The following is a 17,270-nucleotide window of genomic DNA, read 5'->3' on the forward strand; positions in this document are numbered from 1 at the left end:
AAAGCATATAATTTGCTTGTGCCCATCCATCCTCTGTCACCTTGGTTATTATTGTGGTGTTTACAATTCCTTTTTACCCATCCCTAAACATCATAACTGACCGTTCGCAAAGACCCGCCCTCCTTTGTTACTGTTGCTGTTCCCAACAAAACAGTGCCGCTCTCACACTACACATCATATTCTCACGCAGTGAAAAATACATCGCAGAGCAAAGAAGAAACTGACAACCAGCAGACAGACAAGACAGAGCAGGTTATTTCTGGTATGAAACAATGACTCAGGACCCTCAGCTTTCAAACTGTGTCATTTTTAAGGAAATTCAGACAATAAATACCATTTTGTGGCTCTTAAGTGTCGTGAGAGATCAACATGAACCGATCATCTTTTCATATTTACGTAAAACACGAAATGAACCTACAACAGCACAGCTTAACACTCTGGCACACATTTATGTTTAGATATATTGAAAAAAAAATGTTCCCCCATTTTAACACGGATTTCTATTGAGACCAGCCATAGATGTCAGGCAAGATGGCACATAATATGTGCATTCTGATTAGTCAGATCACCTGTCAATCAAGCTCTTTGCGAATAGTCAATTCTGTTATTGTTTTTTTTTTTTTTTAATTAAAATATCTTAATTTGTGTTCAGAAGATGAATAAATGTCTTGTGGGTTTGGAACGACATTGGGCTGAGTATAATTAATGACAGAATAGAAAAATTTAGGTGAACTATTCCTTTAAGTGTTATTAAACTGACCATTACAGTAGTGTACTATAAATCTGTGACATATTTAAACACTATAGCAATCAAAGACAAATGTGTTTCAACATAATGCACATGACAGTGCTGTTTAAAAACAAAGGTATATTATTGCTCTAGAGTTTCTGTTATGGCATAGCTGATTCATCAGAAAAAAAAATAAAGGATCAGGCCTTTTTATTTCTTTTTTTTTTCACCAAAAAAGAAAGGAACCTTTTTACCAGAGGAAGATATTATTATACCAGGGAAGTAGCCTAACATTGTGCAGTGTCTGTTTTTTCAATGTTTTTTTTTTTTTTTTACAAGATTCTGAATCATGTCATTCTGACCTCAGTCAGTCTTAGTCATAGTCAGTCAGTTCCAAATTTCAGCACATTCTGTAACAATGTCATATTGGCATCAACATAAAGTTTTGTCCACTTTGCAGCCTATGATGAAAAAAAAAAACACTTTGACGGGCCTGACTGAAGTTTGTGACTGTTGTGGGTCAGGAAACGTCTCAGGTTACGGATGTAACCATGGTTCCCTGAGAGGGAACGAGACACTGCATCCTCTGAGGAGATACTATGGGGAACACCTCATCGTGACCCGTGTCTGAAGCATACTGTGAAAACGCCAACGTGTTGGCCGGCGACAGCCTCTGGCGTCACTACCAGTGCGACTATAAAAACGCGCCAGTAGGACCCATGACTTATCTTCTTCATGAAGCTTGCATCTGAAGCATGGCAGGGAGTTAGAGGACGCAGTGTCTCGTTCCCTCTCAGGGAACCATGGTTACATTCATAACCTGAGACGTTCCCTGTCAAGGGAACTTCGAACTGCGTCCTCTGAGGGGACACTATGGGGAACAGTATACCCACGCCGCCATGCTGAGGGGTGTGCAAGCCAGAATCATGGCAAACACTAAGTACCAACTCTACCATTTCACCGGGAGTCGCCCCTGGGACGGTTCGACGGATGTCCATGACATTATCCCTTATGGCCAAAGGCCTAAGCTACATACCCAACTTACCTGTAGGGCCTCGGCCCAGGGTAGAGCTGGAGGCTTGGGATCACGAAAGATTCCTTTAAAGGGATACGGCTAAGAACCTAGCACTGTCTATTACCAAGTCTTGCCTGTCACACAGGGGCTACCGCTAGCTTTCGCAAAAACTTGCCGAAAGCCAACAGTACTCTAGTAGTAACGCTCCCTGTTCTAGATAGGTATCGGAGGATACCTGGGTGGAGTGGTGCCCAGGATAAACGGGGCTTTAACCGACTCAAGAAAGGGCACGAAGCAGCCGCGCAAAGCCCTCACCATATAGGATTTTACAAAGAACGCAGAGTACTAGCGTGCGAACTTACCACAGTGTGGATTTCAAAAAGTGTGCAAAGACTTCACGTGCACACTTACCATAGCATGGATTTACAAATACTGTTCTAAGGAGGGCTCTCGTGGCACTCTGATAGAGCAGCTCATAAATGGATTGGCCCGGGAGCAGAGCAATTGGTGGACGGAACATACAGATGAAGCCTCGGCCACGTCTGTACCATGGCGTCCAGCCCCAATGGAGCTTGATGACTCAGAGGAAACCAGAGGGGATAGTGCGATGCTCTCTCGAGCTGCAAAACTGATCCACCCAAGTCTGGCCAACCTCTCCAACTCTGCTTCAACACCTTGGTGTGAAGGCGCCAAGAGCGCGTAACCCTTACCGTACAGGATTTCAAAAAGTGCGCAAAATCTTGCATGCACTCTTACCACTTTACGTGGATTTCAGAAACTGCACAGAGTCCTGCGTGCACACTTGCCCCATGGATTTCAGACGCAAAGTGTTAACGTGCACACTGACCACCATGTGGTTTTGAGAAAGTACACAGGCTTAGCGTGTGACAACCACAGTATGTGGGAGCTCACCTTCGGAGAGACCTGTGAAGCCTACTACCTGATAGCCACAATATGGGGGAGTTCACCTACAGAGAGGCCTAGAGAGGCCTACTACCTGTTACCAGATAACCACCTCAAGTGGAAACTGAAAGTAATATGGAACTCAACTCCAGGGAGGCCTGGTGACGCCTACTACCTGACAACCACAAACCGTGGGAGCTCGCTTTTTAGTGGAAACGCACAGTATGTGGGAGCTAAATCTCCAGGGAGGCCTGGTGAGGCCTACTACCTGACAGAGTTGTGGCCTAATGGTTAGAGGGTTGGACTCCCAATCGAAGGGTTGTGGGTTCTAGTCTCAGGCCGGACGGAATTGTGGGTGGGGGGAGTGCATGAACAGTTCTCTCTCCACCTTCAATACCACGACTTAGGTGCCCTTGAGCAAGGCATCGAACCCCCAACTGCTCCCCGGGCGCCGCAGCATAAATGGCTGCCCACTGCTCCGGGTGTGTGCTCACAGTGTGTGTGTGTGTTCACTGCTCTGTGTGTGTGCATTTCGGATGGGTTAAATGCAGAGCACAAATTCTGAGTATGGGTCACCATACTTGGCTGAATGTCACTTCACTTCAACCACAGTACATGGGAGCTCGCCTTCAGAGAGACCTGGTGAAGCCTACTATCTGAAAACCACAATATGCTATTTAGTGGAAACGCACAGTATGTGAGAGCTAAACCTCCAGGGAGGCCTGGTGAGGACTACTACCTGACAACCACAGTATGTGGGAACTCACCATCAGAAAGGCCTGGTGAAGCCTACTACCTGATAACCACAATATGTTGGAGTCCAGACAGCCCCTCATGTCATCCCCTACTAGGTATCGCTGTGATCCAGGCAAGGACACTGCCTCGTCTGAATCACATCCCTCAGACCCTGCTTACCTCTCTGTGACCCACGATTCCTCTTGCCCCTGCCCTTAGGCGGGGGAGGAGCGCGAGCCGCGACACTAGCCTTCTGCGCCTGTCTACGATCCTCAGATCGAGATGGGCCAGGACCCCTTTGTTGTTCGGGCTCGGATCTGGACCTTCGTGGAATGAGGATTTAAAGGCAGTTGAGCGCACCCTTGCCTCCCTGAACTTTTCAACCACCAACTCGATGGAGGTACCAAAAAACTCAGAAGGCGAGACCGGAGCATCGAGAAGAAACCCCCTTTCTTCCCTCCCGATGTCTGCCACGTTCACCCACAGATGTCTCTCCGTTACCACCATGGCGGCCATAGACCAACCCATGGCGGAGGCCGCCTGCTTGGTAGCTCGGAGAGAGAGGGCTGTGGTGCGGCGCAGCTCGGCTACCTGGTCGAGTGAAAGGCCCTCGCCTGTATCCAGGTCTTTCAGCAGGTCTGCCTGGTAAGCCTGAAGCACTGCCATCGAGTGCAATGAAACCACAGCCTGACCTGCTGCCGCGTATGATTTGCCATTTAAGCGGAATGTATCCTGGAGGGGCTTAGATGGCAAAGATGGAGATTTAAGAGAGGACGTTTCCCCCACAGAGAGATAGCTAGCCAGCGTCTCTTCTACAGGGGGCATCCTCTCATAGCCGTTTTCTTTCATGCCCTCGATATTAGCATAACTCGTATGCTGAAACCGATGGATGCGAGAGGAAAACGGCCTCTTCCATTACTTTTTGACTCGTGACGTTACCTTTCTGGCACGCTTCCATGGCAAGACTAATTTTGCCGTAACGCGATCCATAACCTCTAACAGCTCCTCATACGCAGGGCAGGAGGATTGAGAAGGCGCAGCCTCAGCTACTTCGCCACTCTCAGAAATCTCCTGCGCTTTCTGGGTAGAACCCAGCAGAGCACTAACTTCAGTGTCAAAATGGGTTAATGACAACGCATCTTCCTCCCGAAGTTCACTCTCATTTGCCGCCGGAGAGTGTGAAAGAAAAAGTCCCTCTCTACACTCCTCAACGAGATCCACCTGTGATCCCCACAAGCTCATTCTCCTCCGTGCCTCGGCAACGGCGGGTCCTGAGCTGCGGGATCCAGATGGCTGTCTCTCTTTCCTCGAAAAGAGAGACAAATGAGAGCGGAGCTTTTTCACAGAAAAACACTCGCAGTGCACGCAGATTGCCCCCTCAAGGACATCGCGTGCGTGCTCTTCTCCCAAACAAGAGACGCAGATGCTTCAGACATGGGTCACGACGAGGTGTTCCCCATAGTGTCCCCTCAGAGGACACAGTCCGAAGTTCCCTTGACAGGGAACTATAGCTAAGAGCATGAAGATTAAATAAATAAATATTTGTTACAGTATTTATTTATCTTTATTAAATGAATAGTCTACCCAAAATGTACATTCTGTCATACTGCACCTGTAGTTACAAACCTGTATGATTTTCTGTTTTCTGCGGAACACACAAGAAGATTTTTTGAAGAAAGTTGGTAACCACAGTTTCGGTTCCCATTGACTTCCATTGTATCTTTTCTCCATATAATGGAAGTCAGTGTAAGCAAACATATCGTATTTTGTGTTCTACTAAAAACAGAAAGTCATCCAGATTTGGAACGACTTGATTGTGAGCAAATCTTGACAGATTTTTAATTTTCAAGTGGACTATACTTCTAATGTTTGTACAGTTACAACTGTTAATTGTTAGTTTAAGTTAGCTCTGGTCCATTCAATTTAATTCCATTTAATTTAATGAATGGATACAACTTTACAATCTGGCAGAATCTGCTAGCTATTGGCAAATGAAAAAATTCCATGGAAGAAATGACATTGTTTCAAGGTGTCAATGTACAGTTTGACAACAGTTTATCGATTGAAATGCAGACTGTGAAAGTGTTTGTACAGTTGTTAGGGGCAGTTGTGTAGAGGGCTGAGGATTTGATATGGGTCTGTGTGTGTGTGTGTGTGTGCGTGTGTGTGTGTGTGTGTGTGTGTGTGTGTCTGATTTGCAGGCGGCCTGTATTCCTGTGCTCCTGAGTAACGGATGGGAGCTGCCCTTCTCAGAGGTCATTGACTGGAGTAAAGCTGCCATCATTGGAGATGAGAGATTATTGCTGCAGGTACACACACACACACACACACATTCGCATCAGACTATCAGTGCATAATCCCCCCAGGACAAAAACAAACAAATAGTCTTCTTTATAATAATGTAATTGTACAGTAAGGAGACCACATTACTGTATAATCTGTTTAAAACCCTCCGTCATTCTTCATAACAGCAGACTGAAAATCCTGCTTTTTTTCGCATTTTTTAAAACAACCACTCGAAGCACTGGGAGCATTAATTAAATGCTGCTGAAATTCTCATAAGAAAAAAAAATAAGAAGGAGCGCCAATGAATCCCAGGAGGTTGTAAGAGTGGTTTTAAAAATGATATCACACTTTTCCCCAAGTTCTTAATTATTCAAGCCAATTCACTATTTTCCTAAAATACAGAAGGAGAAATTACCCTCTATTTGCAGAGACAATTGATATTTTAATATTTTAGCATGACACAATTAATTAAGTCTTTTCTTGTTTTTAAAAGTGAATTAAAGTAATGAAGACAGACAATCACAAACAAACACACAACCCAACGCAGAGCGGCAGCCAGACGTGCACAGCATTCCCACACCAGAAGGGGTGTGCCACAGGGCTTAGTTCTAGGACTATATAAATTAAACATTACTATTATTATTATGAAAATGTCTGACTTTAAAAATTTGCTGGTGGCATCTAATGCAATGCTGAATGACATTTTAGACTCTCTCTTTCTCACAAACATTCAAATATCCACATTTCACCTACAGTATGACTGCAATGTTTTATTAGCCCATTAATTTCATAGTGTAGGACAAATATTTTCAAAAATTACCAGAACAACAAAATACAAAACTACATCTTCTAAAATTATTTTCATAAAGGCCCATTTATCTTGTATAAGAAAAGATATTAAGCTCCATATTATAAAAATAACTTTTCAAACTAAATAATGGACCTTTGTCTAAGTAAATTATTACAATATTAAAATATTTATTTTATTTAAAGTTGACAATATATATTTTTTCTATTTGCTATTTATGTTAAATTTATAAACTTTCTAAATAGATAGATGTCTATTAGACTGATAGAACAAAACAAAAAAGATTTGTTCATTTATTACTTATACTGTTTAAAAAATAATAATGTGTCATGGTTTCTGACCAGAAAAAGGAAAAAAAAGATAATAAAATAAAAATGTGGGTGATGTGTTAAAATATGTTGTGTTAAAACAATTTTAAATCCCCATGGAGTCCCAGAACCTTAGTTTGAAAACATTTTGTGCATGGCATGAAAAGTTATGTTGCATTTCTTTTAATATGGGAAGTTTATTAATGGTTGTTTTGTGTTACATCTCTTTGACATATTAGTGTTCAAATGCCACCACAGTTTCACAGCAGAATTAGCACTTTTATCCTGGAGAGAACTGAGAAAATGTCATGACTCTGGGGCTTAGATTCCATTGTAGGACCTGTAGGCAGCTTTAATGCACACAAATTAGAATACAGGTGCTGGTCATATAATTAGAATATCATCAAAAAGTTGATTTATTTCCCTAATTTCATTCAAAAAGTGAAACTTGTATATTATATTAATTCATTACACACAGTCTGATATATTTCAAATGTTTATTTCTTTTAATTTTGATGATTATAACTGACAACTAAGCAAAATCCCAAATTCAGTATCTCAGAAAACCGTCAAGTCAGCAATCTTCCCCATGATTGTGTACCATACAGAACTAGACTGAGAGACCATCAAGTTAATTAGCTGATTAGAGTGTGGCACCAGGTGTCTTTAATATTGAACCTTTTCACAATATTCTAATTATCTGAGATACTGAATTTGGGAATCAAAATTAAAAGAAATAAAAATTTGAAATATATCAGTCTGTGTGTAATGAATGAATATAATATACAAGTTTCACTTTTTGAATGGAATTAATGAAATAAATAAACTTTTTGATGATATTCTAATTATGTGTATGGTAGTATGCATTACATCAACATCATCAGTTTGTCTGTCATATTTCAGATGGGATTGTTTTATTATTCTGTCACAGTGTAATTGAAGATGTTATTGAAACAGGACAGATATAAACTATTGAGTAGCCTAACTCCTGCATTGCTTGTACAATCTTAATAAAAGACTAAACTAATAGCGGAATAGCGGGCAGCTCAGTATTAAGTTGGGGGGAATTAGAGGGAGCTCAAAGATTGGACTGTTGAACAAACTGCTACTATCCACAGAATCTCTCTCTCTCCTTCTCTCTCCTTCTCTCTCTCTCTCTCTCTCAGGTTCCATCTATCACCAGGTCTGTGGGTTCAGACAGAATCCTGGCACTGCGGCAGCAGACTCAGTTCCTGTGGGACGCCTACTTCTCCTCCGTCACAAAGATAGTCTTAACCACATTAGAGGTTAGTCTGCACTTAAAGTAGAGAGAGATGCACTGCGTCCAAATGAGTCATACTGGGGGAAATGTGTGAATGACTGGCTGCCAGCAGCTGGCAGCATTTTTTTTAGCACTTAAAAGGATAGTTCACCCAAAATGAAATACAATCAAAATACCACCATTTACTTACTCTCATGTCAATCCAAAGAAAAATAAATAAGTATGATTTTCACAAAACAAGATATTCTGATTAAAGAATTTTAGTTTTTTTGTGTGAAACAACCCTTTAACGCTTTCTTAAGGCGTGTCAACACCAAAAACATAACGGATAATAACTGTATTTGTGTTCACATCAGAAGGCAATAATGTTATTTTTATGTGAGCATTTTGATTGGCTGGAAAAGAATCATTGTTCCAATGATTTTGTTTCTCATTGTCACACTATGTGTAAGTCGAGGAGCGAGGAAACAGGAATGCACAGAACATTGTTCTTTTAATTCAGTAATCCACAGGAATCCACAGGGCAGACAGAAGCACAGGAAACACAAAAGGTAGATGTACAATCTCTGACAAACATGAACATGGGCTTATAAACATAGGATGGTTGGGAAAACACAGGTGCTAGGAATGACACAATCAACATGACACGGAACATAATGAGACATAAATTAGTCCAGGGTCTCCCTTGCACTGTAGAACTACGGGGGGTGGGGGAACCAAGGAGGAGGGTCGGAGGCAGCGATGGAGAGCCAGGGTGATGGGGAGGAGCTGAAGGTTGGAGCCGAGGGGATGAAGGAGCCAGAGGATTGACGTCTCGAGGCATAGGATGATCGACGCCAGACCAAGGCAGAGCCAGAGGGACGAAGGACTCAGGCAGAGCTTGTGGACTTCCGAGCCACGATTGAGAGGAGAGAGCTAAGTGCAATGGTGGAGCTGACGGGTCAACGGGCAGATGCAGAGTCCAGGCCTCGGAGGCTGGAGGCGGAGGTGAGGGAGACTCCAACCATGGTGACGCTGGAGGATGGCAGACCCACAGCGCTCGCAGTGCAATGATGGTGGGCTGATGGCAAGCAGAGGGGCTGCCAGATGACTGAAATGGAGGAGGCTGGAGCGTGTGGGAGGGCAGGCATTTTCTAGGAGCGGGCACTGGAAGACACTTTCTAGAAGCAGGCACTGGAGAATCAGAAGCCCGATCAGGGAACCATGGACAAAGGAGGGATGGACAGGACCAGCGGAGACAACAGAGAGAAGTGGGGGCAGTTCGATCTCCAGATCAGATTCCCAGTCAATGAGATCCTCCTCCTTGTTTTGGCCCTTTTGCCACTCCATATTCAGCTCACCCTCAGCCACGGTGCAGGAGGGAAAGCTCCTCTCTGCGCTCACATAGTCTGTGGCTTTCTCCCTCGTGGCAGGCGGTGTTGCTGGCTCACACACCTGTACTGACGTCGTGGCCTCTGGCTCCATGGTGATCCTCAGCTCTGTCGCTCTCTCTAGCGATGGCTCGTTGGACATGGTGGGCTCGGGCATGCGCTCCGCACATCGGGGAGATGGTTGGCTGGGTTCTGGGTCATTTCTGCCAAGTGTCCACTCCACAAAGGCGGCAAATTCCTCCCGAGGACCATCTTCAGATGACAGCGCTCTGCACTTGGCATTCAGGCTTACATCATAGTCCAGGGAGCTGGTGATGTGAGCTAACAAAAGGAACTATCTAGTATGTACCTTTACCTCGAGAGATTTGCCTCCCTGTTCCAGCAGGAGGAGGAGGAATTCAAGGCAAAGGAATGAATCCATGAGCGCACTATGGAAAAAAAAAAAACACTGATAGAAAAAACACAAAAACAAAATGGAGGGGAGACAAGCAATCTTAACTGTTTCTGGTCGGATATTCTGTCACACTATGTGTAAAGTCGAGGAACAATGAACGAGAAAACCAGGAATGCACAGAACAATCTTCTTTTAACTCAATAATCCGCAGGAATACACGGGGCAGATAAGGAGCACAGAAAACATGAGATGTACAATCTCCGACCAACATGAACTGAATGGACATGGGCTTATAAACACAGGATGACAGGTGCTAGGAATTACACAATCAACATGGGACACAACAAGGGAAAACACAACATAATGAGTCCAAGGCGTGACACTTTTTTTTTTTTTTTAGCTATTCTCTCTGATTTCTAACTTTATGTTTATAGTTCCACTTAAAGTTCTAAAGTTAAGCTATATGGTGACCTAACAGGCATGTAGTGTCAAAATTGTTTATAATATAAATGTAAAAAAGAAAAATCTAAAAAATGACATTGCACACTGAAATTTGTAAATATTACTTTTCACATTCTATTACTTTCTACTGTCTTTTCTAATTTATTTGGCACCATTGCACTTCTATAAAATCCTGCCGAATTCCCACTCAGTATGGTCCTTCATCATATATAATCCATATAAGTAATTTAGTTATAATAGTTAATGCTGATCATGTGTCTTTTTCTTGGCACATGCTTTGTTTTGTCTCTATCTCTCTCTCTCACACACTCACTCATTTTCTTGTTCCCTCCATCTCTCTCCCTCTCTGACATCCTCTATTTTCTTCAAAAGCTTTCATCATGAGTTGCTGTCACACATAAGAAGATGATACCTGCCATGATCAAACGCACTTGGTCTTTTCCAGACCTCTCCAACACACATAAAAAAGCAAAAGGATTTACACAAACATTCCCTCACTCCCTCACTCCCTCACATGTCTCTTTGAGAAGTTTCTCCCAGGGTACAGGCCAGCTTCGGTCAGCTAGATGGAATGGAAACTTTGTGCTGGGTTTCTGTATCTCTTCATCTCAGGAAGGTGTCGGACAAGTCTTTTAATAACAGGACCAGACTGAGAACTGCCAGACGTCACTGCCAGAAATATGACTGACTATAAATGTGTTCAGAAAACAGACAGAGGGGAGCAGTATTTCTGCCAACTTCACCAATATCACCACAGTGATCAGAAACAGGGATACCGCTGTAATTTCTAAAACTGTGTACAGTAAAACAGCGGACACTAAACTGGTTTTGCTTTAAAAAAAATAATTAATTAAAAGATCAAACCTGTCTTTAAATTGTAATTTATCAAAAATGCACTAAAATTACAATGACAAAAATATAAACATCCTGGCTATGGAGGCCCAGGATTGGCACTTTAATCAAATGAAGAACATTAAATTAAATAAATAAATGATTATTCATGATGATTATTAACATATTATTATTATTATTATTATTATTATTATTTTATTCATATCACATTATTTACATCAAATATTATATTATAAATAAACTTACTATATGTAAAATGGTTTAATTAATTCATGTTTATAATATAACAATAAATTAAAAAAAAATTAAATGCATCTTTTAAATTGCTTTTAAAAAGTGTTGGCCAGTTGTTTCTCCATGTCTGTTCACCAATGCAATATGTACCTGTATTTAAAATAATGTATTTTACTTAATCATAATTTAACATAATGATTCAAATTTAGTTAAATGTAATGTTTAAAAATTCTCATTTTTAATTAATTTATTAACTTATATTTTACCCTCATAAATATATATACATCAAGTAAAATAAGTATTGAACAGGTCACCATTTTTTTCTCAGTAAATATATTTCTCAAGGTGCTGTTCACATGAAATTTTCACCAGAATTCGGTTACAACACAAGTAATCCAAACATACAAAACAAATAAGTTCAAAATTAAGTTATGTGTAATAAAATTGAATGACACAGAGAAACTGTATTCAATTACTGAAATGTATTTAATACTTTGTATAAAAACCTTTGTTTATAATGACAGCTTCAAGACGCCTCCTGTATGGAGAAACTAGTCGCAGGTGTGATTTTGGCCCATTCTTCCATATATATATATATATATATATATATATATATATATATATATATATATTTATATATATAAATAATGGGGGCACAAAGTTCCTGTTCCACCACATCCCAAAGATGCTCATTGGGTTGAGATCTGGTGACTGTGGGGGCCATTTTAGTACAGTAAACCAATTTGAAATGATTCGAGCTTTGTGACATGGTGCATTATCCTGCTGGAAGTAGCCATCAGAGGATGGGTACATGGTGGTCATAAAGGGATGGACATGGTCAGAAACAATGCTCAGGTGGGCCGTGGCATTTAAACGATGCCCAATTGGCACTAAGGGGCCTAAAGTGTGCCAAGAAAACATCCCCCACGCCATTACACCACCACTAGCACCACAGTGGTAACAAGGCATGATGGATCCATGTTCTCATTCTGTTTACGCCAAATTCTGACTCTACCATCTGAATGTCTCAACAGAAATCGAGACTCATCAGACCAGGCAACATTTCTCCAGTCTTCAACTGTCCAATTTTGGTGAGCTCGTGCAAATTGTAGCCTCTTTTTCCTATTTGTAGTGGAGATGAGTGGTACCCGGTGGGGTCTTCTGCTGTTGTAGCCCATCCACCTCAAGGTTGTGCGTGTTGTGGCTTCACAAATGCTTTGCTGCATACCTTGGTTGTAACGATTGGTTATTTCAGTCAAAGTTGCTCTTCTATCAGCTTGAATCAGTCGGCCCATTCTCCTCTGACCTCTAACATCAACAAGGCATTTTCACCCACAGGACTGCCGCATACTGCATGTGAAAATCCCAGTAACTGAGCAAATTGTGAAATACTCAGACCGGCCCGTCTGGCACCAACAACCATGCCACGCTCAAAATTGCTTAAATCACCTTTCTTTCCCATTCGGACATTCAGTTTGGAGTTCAGGAGATTGTCTTGACCAGGACCACACCTCTAAATGCATTGAAGCATCTGCCATGTGATTGGTTGATTAGATAATTGCATTAATGAGAAATTGAACAGGTTTTCCTAATAATCCTTTAAATGAGTGTATATAACCCTGTGTCACACATTCTGAGACTATGAGTTAACAATATGTTTCCTGTCACTGAACAAACTCTTTTCCATGGTGTGTTTTTGCATCTCCTGAGGCTGGTCTCTTTCCAGAGCTATCCTAATCCCTACTTCTGTTCCGCTCTGAACGTTTTGAACAGAATGACGGTGTGTGAAATTTCGAGCCCAGATTCTGGATTTGCCCTCCTTCTAACTGAACCGTAGTTCTTCATTTCAAAGACAAATGACAGAAAGATACAAAGACAATGAAAAGAGCATTTCTCCAGTTTGCTCACTCATTTACTCACTAACCCACTCACTCATAAATAAATAAATTAATAAAAATGTTCCTCATTAAAATTATTTATTTTTAAAGAAATTATTTCCACATCAGACAATTGTTTGAAGTGAATAAGGCCATTGACTTATATTAATGGATTAGAAAAGCATTTTATTCAACATAGAGGATGGGAGAAGGGTGCCATGTTGAGATCACATGACCAATGATACCTTGTGATTGTGATGAAAATAATAATGTATTATACCTTTCAACACTCTTTCAACACTCGTGCATGTGAGGTGTGTGTTTGTGTGTGTGCATGCAGGAATAGATGCTGTTATCAAACACAGATTAAATGCCCTCTCCGTGGACTCCCACTTTCTCTAGAACATATGCCACGTTGAGTGGATTTCCCTGCTCCACAGAGCAATGAGATGCTTCGCTTGCTGCAAGGATCTGACAAAATCACTACACTTCACATACAGCACATTAAAACATGTAAAGGTGCAGAGATACACAAACACACTGACATGAAGGTTCTCTAATTAGATTGTAGTTGATCCTAATTGGCCTGTGCAGTTCTAGGCTCGGGAGAGACAGAACCAATCAAGCCCAGAAGAGGACTCAGGACATAAAAGTGTGTGTGTGTGCGCTCGTGTGCGTGTTTTTACAGGTTATTTTTGGTTTAAGATCTCTCACACCCTGTTGTGATGGGGGTAAGGCAGATTGTGATTAATTAGTGTTGTAATTAAACAAGATTAATGTGTTTAATTTGAGTTATTAGGCCTGTGTGCATACTGTTGAGAATATTGTTTATGTATTGCCTTCAAAGACTGATAGAGTTTGCCAAGTTGATTTTTTTTCTATCTATCTATCTATCTATCTGTCTGTCTGTCTGTCTATCTATCTATCTATCTTTTTCCACTTTACAATACTTTTTTCTATACATTACAATACTGTAAATACAATTTGTGTTGTATTTGCTATCTTGAACTAACAATAAACAATACTTGTTAAATGTTATTTTCCACTAATACCAATATATTTTTTTACCATTTAACTGCATTTAACAAATGTTAATTAACAATGAACAATAGTCTATTTCTAAATTACCACTGGATTAAGCTGTAGCCTATTAACTGTATTTCTTAACCATTTTAGAAAGGAAATATATAGATATATAAATATAGAGATATATAAATAGAATAATATTTAAGTTATTGTATTATTATTAATTATTTTCTAAAAAGGTAAATATGCAGGAGACGTATTTTCTTTGACATAAAAATGTAGAAATGTAAGTCTAAATGTAGACTTTCCAAACTTATTTAAACTTAACTCATCAGTTTGTTTTTATGTGTTTATTGGCATTAAAATGCCTGTGATTCCAAGGTTTAAAACATTCAATTCAATTCACATTTATTTGAATAAAGCTTTTCACGGTGCCATTTCAAAGCAGCTTTAAGCAAATACATTTTTCTACAGTACATTCCAATTAAGAGTGATCTGTTTATCAGAGGTGACTGGGTCAAAGTAATGTTCATATGGCAGAAATGTTCTATGTTTATACAACTCATGTATGTGTGCATGCATTAATGTATGTCATGTATTCATTTAAGCAAAAAACAGAAAATTAGAAAGTTTTGTCACATTGAGAACACTCACAATCAGTATTTTTATTTTTTTATGATTAGTTCAACACAGCACCAATAATGCTAATTGTGACTGTAAATAATATTGATATTTATTGTTTTCACAGATTATCCATGACAGGATACAAACACACATGTCCCGGAGCAGGCTGATGTGGAATTCTTTGCCAGGAGGACTCTACGCACTTCCTGAGTTTTCCAGCGACCTCACCCTCTTCCCCTTCTACTACTCAACACTCGGTGAGTGTGTGTGTGTGCGTCTCTACACCACCTTCAGCTCAATGCCGTAAAACTTTGTTGCAGTGAAAATGAAATCATAACTCAGATAGATGTTGGTTCCCTCCAAGCAGTGTGTGTGTAGCAGATCGTGAACATATGTGTCGGCCATTTCCCTTCCTAAACCCAGCCTGTGTGTTTGCATGCGCATATAGGGGTCTGTAGCGGATTTGTCCCTGGGCTTCACATGTCAGCAGTAAATCAGTGTTGCAGGAGTGATAGATGGTCTATACTCTGCTGTCACAGGCGTTGTTAGTCTCACTTTCCATAATTTTGATGACATGGCAGTTTAGATTCCCTGTCCGTGGCCATAACTTGAGGGAACTTCAGTGTGGCGTGATATACAGCGTGTTTCGCTCAGCCAGGGCAACGCTATAAATCCAGCTACCTGTGATACATGTTGTTTATTAGGCAATGAGAAATCATCCAACATGACCAGTGGATTGCACCGATTGCTTGCTGTGTCTTCCTTGAAACAGTCATTTGAAAATATTTTAGATGTTGTGGCTTGCATACATAATTAGGTTCTGTTGTACACAGCTCTTCTTCGAATCTTCTGGTTTGTTTTGAATTTGTTCATTTTTGGGGGGGGGGGGGGGGGGTATCGGAACAGATTTAATTAAGGCAAATTAAGCATTACTTCAAGCACCATTTGCAAGTGGACGTGGGGAGCCAATGCCCCTTTTTGGAATCTCATTCTGACGGCACCCATTCACTGCAGAGTATCCACTTATGTGAAGTCATGTGATGCTAGATTTCTCCAAATATGTTAAGATGAAGAAACTTCACATGTACATATTGGATGGCCTGATGGTGAGTACGTTTTTATCAAATATTGTTTCTTGTGGATTAATGTGTCTGCTAAGAAAAATAGTCAATTTTTGTAGACCAGATGTCTACCAAATGTCCCCACAAGTATAGTAATACCAGTAGATTTTGTTGTTGCATATAAATCAGACAGAATGGAGTGTATAAATAGCAGAAAGTTTCCTAAAAGGTGTAGGTTGAGGTGTAGGGAGATAGAAAATGAGTTTGTATGGTATAAAAACCAATAACCCTATGGAGAGACCTCTTAGGACTGACTGTACTTCCAGATGTGACCACAATTAGTGGATGGACCATTAACATTTCTTTCAAATAATAAGTTTTAAAATCAAACCAGAAGTGCATGTGAATTTGCCTGTTTGTATTTCTGTGTATAGTGTGTGGTTTGTTTCTGTGTGGTCTGAGTGTGTGGCCTGTTTGTTCACGTGTTTCACACTGTGCGTGTGGTAGCGTGTTCTTGTTTTGTTCATTTTTATAGAGTCTGAATCCCTGCAGAGAGGAAATAGGGATAATAGATGTTCTGGCTAAGCGTAATTACTGTCACTGTGATATATTATGAACTTCTCGTTTGTTTTACGGCCTAACCAGAAAAGTTTCACAGCTTTGATCAGTTCATTTTACTAGTTTTATCCTCTCTTGTTCTCTTTTGTTCTTTGTAGTAACCTTTATTGTGATGTAATAGAGACTTAATGTAGCTGTCGGCTTTCTGGAGTCGCAGTCGCAAACGTAGATAAATGAAGCGAATCCCTGCAGAGGAACAAAGATAAACAGGTGCTCTCTTTGAACGGCTGCCATAAAGCAAACTGATACAAATGCAGAGAGATGTTACACACCAGAGGCTGACGCCGCTGAAGACTGATTTCATAAAGGCTAATCTGACGCTCGCAGTGTACGAAAACTGCATTTTTATGTGCTTCATGATTTAAGCGAAGAAATTCACCAGCAAATACAGACTAATGATAGACTTTTACAGCACTAAAGTCATTTCTGCTGTCCACCTTTGTGATTTCTGCAGGTAAGAGTCCGTCTCAGGAGTTTACAGCTGTCATTCAAGCAGTCACACCTCTACAGTCCCAACAGCAGCCCATATTCAAACTGATCCATGCGGTCGCCAAGTCCAAGTTTTGTGCGCAGGTGAGAATATGAGCCAATAATGAGACACAATGACAATGCTTCCATTATTATCTATGCTGCAAGTGTGTATCAGGTTAAGGAGCATTCACGCTGCCAATGATTTTTTGCTGTAGGTCACACTGATGGTTAGAGT

At 40.7% G+C, this 17,270-nt stretch overlaps 1 protein-coding gene across 1 annotated transcript in view; it reads left to right on the top strand.

Annotated features, from left to right (window-relative positions):
• The window catches only part of LOC127983603 (exostosin-1), a 266,123-nt gene that overhangs the window by 213,631 nt on the left and 35,222 nt on the right, over positions 1 to 17,270 (top strand). Inside the window, exons 4-7 of the mRNA XM_052585801.1 lie at positions 5,585 to 5,692; positions 7,952 to 8,071; positions 15,010 to 15,142; positions 17,019 to 17,137. Coding sequence (XP_052441761.1) covers positions 5,585 to 5,692; positions 7,952 to 8,071; positions 15,010 to 15,142; positions 17,019 to 17,137 — 480 coding nt within the window. The remainder of the gene's footprint in view (positions 1 to 5,584; positions 5,693 to 7,951; positions 8,072 to 15,009; positions 15,143 to 17,018; positions 17,138 to 17,270) is intronic.

The sequence above is a fragment of the Carassius gibelio genome, chromosome B20 (assembly GCF_023724105.1).
Source record: "Carassius gibelio isolate Cgi1373 ecotype wild population from Czech Republic chromosome B20, carGib1.2-hapl.c, whole genome shotgun sequence".
Lineage (NCBI taxonomy): Eukaryota > Metazoa > Chordata > Actinopteri > Cypriniformes > Cyprinidae > Carassius > Carassius gibelio.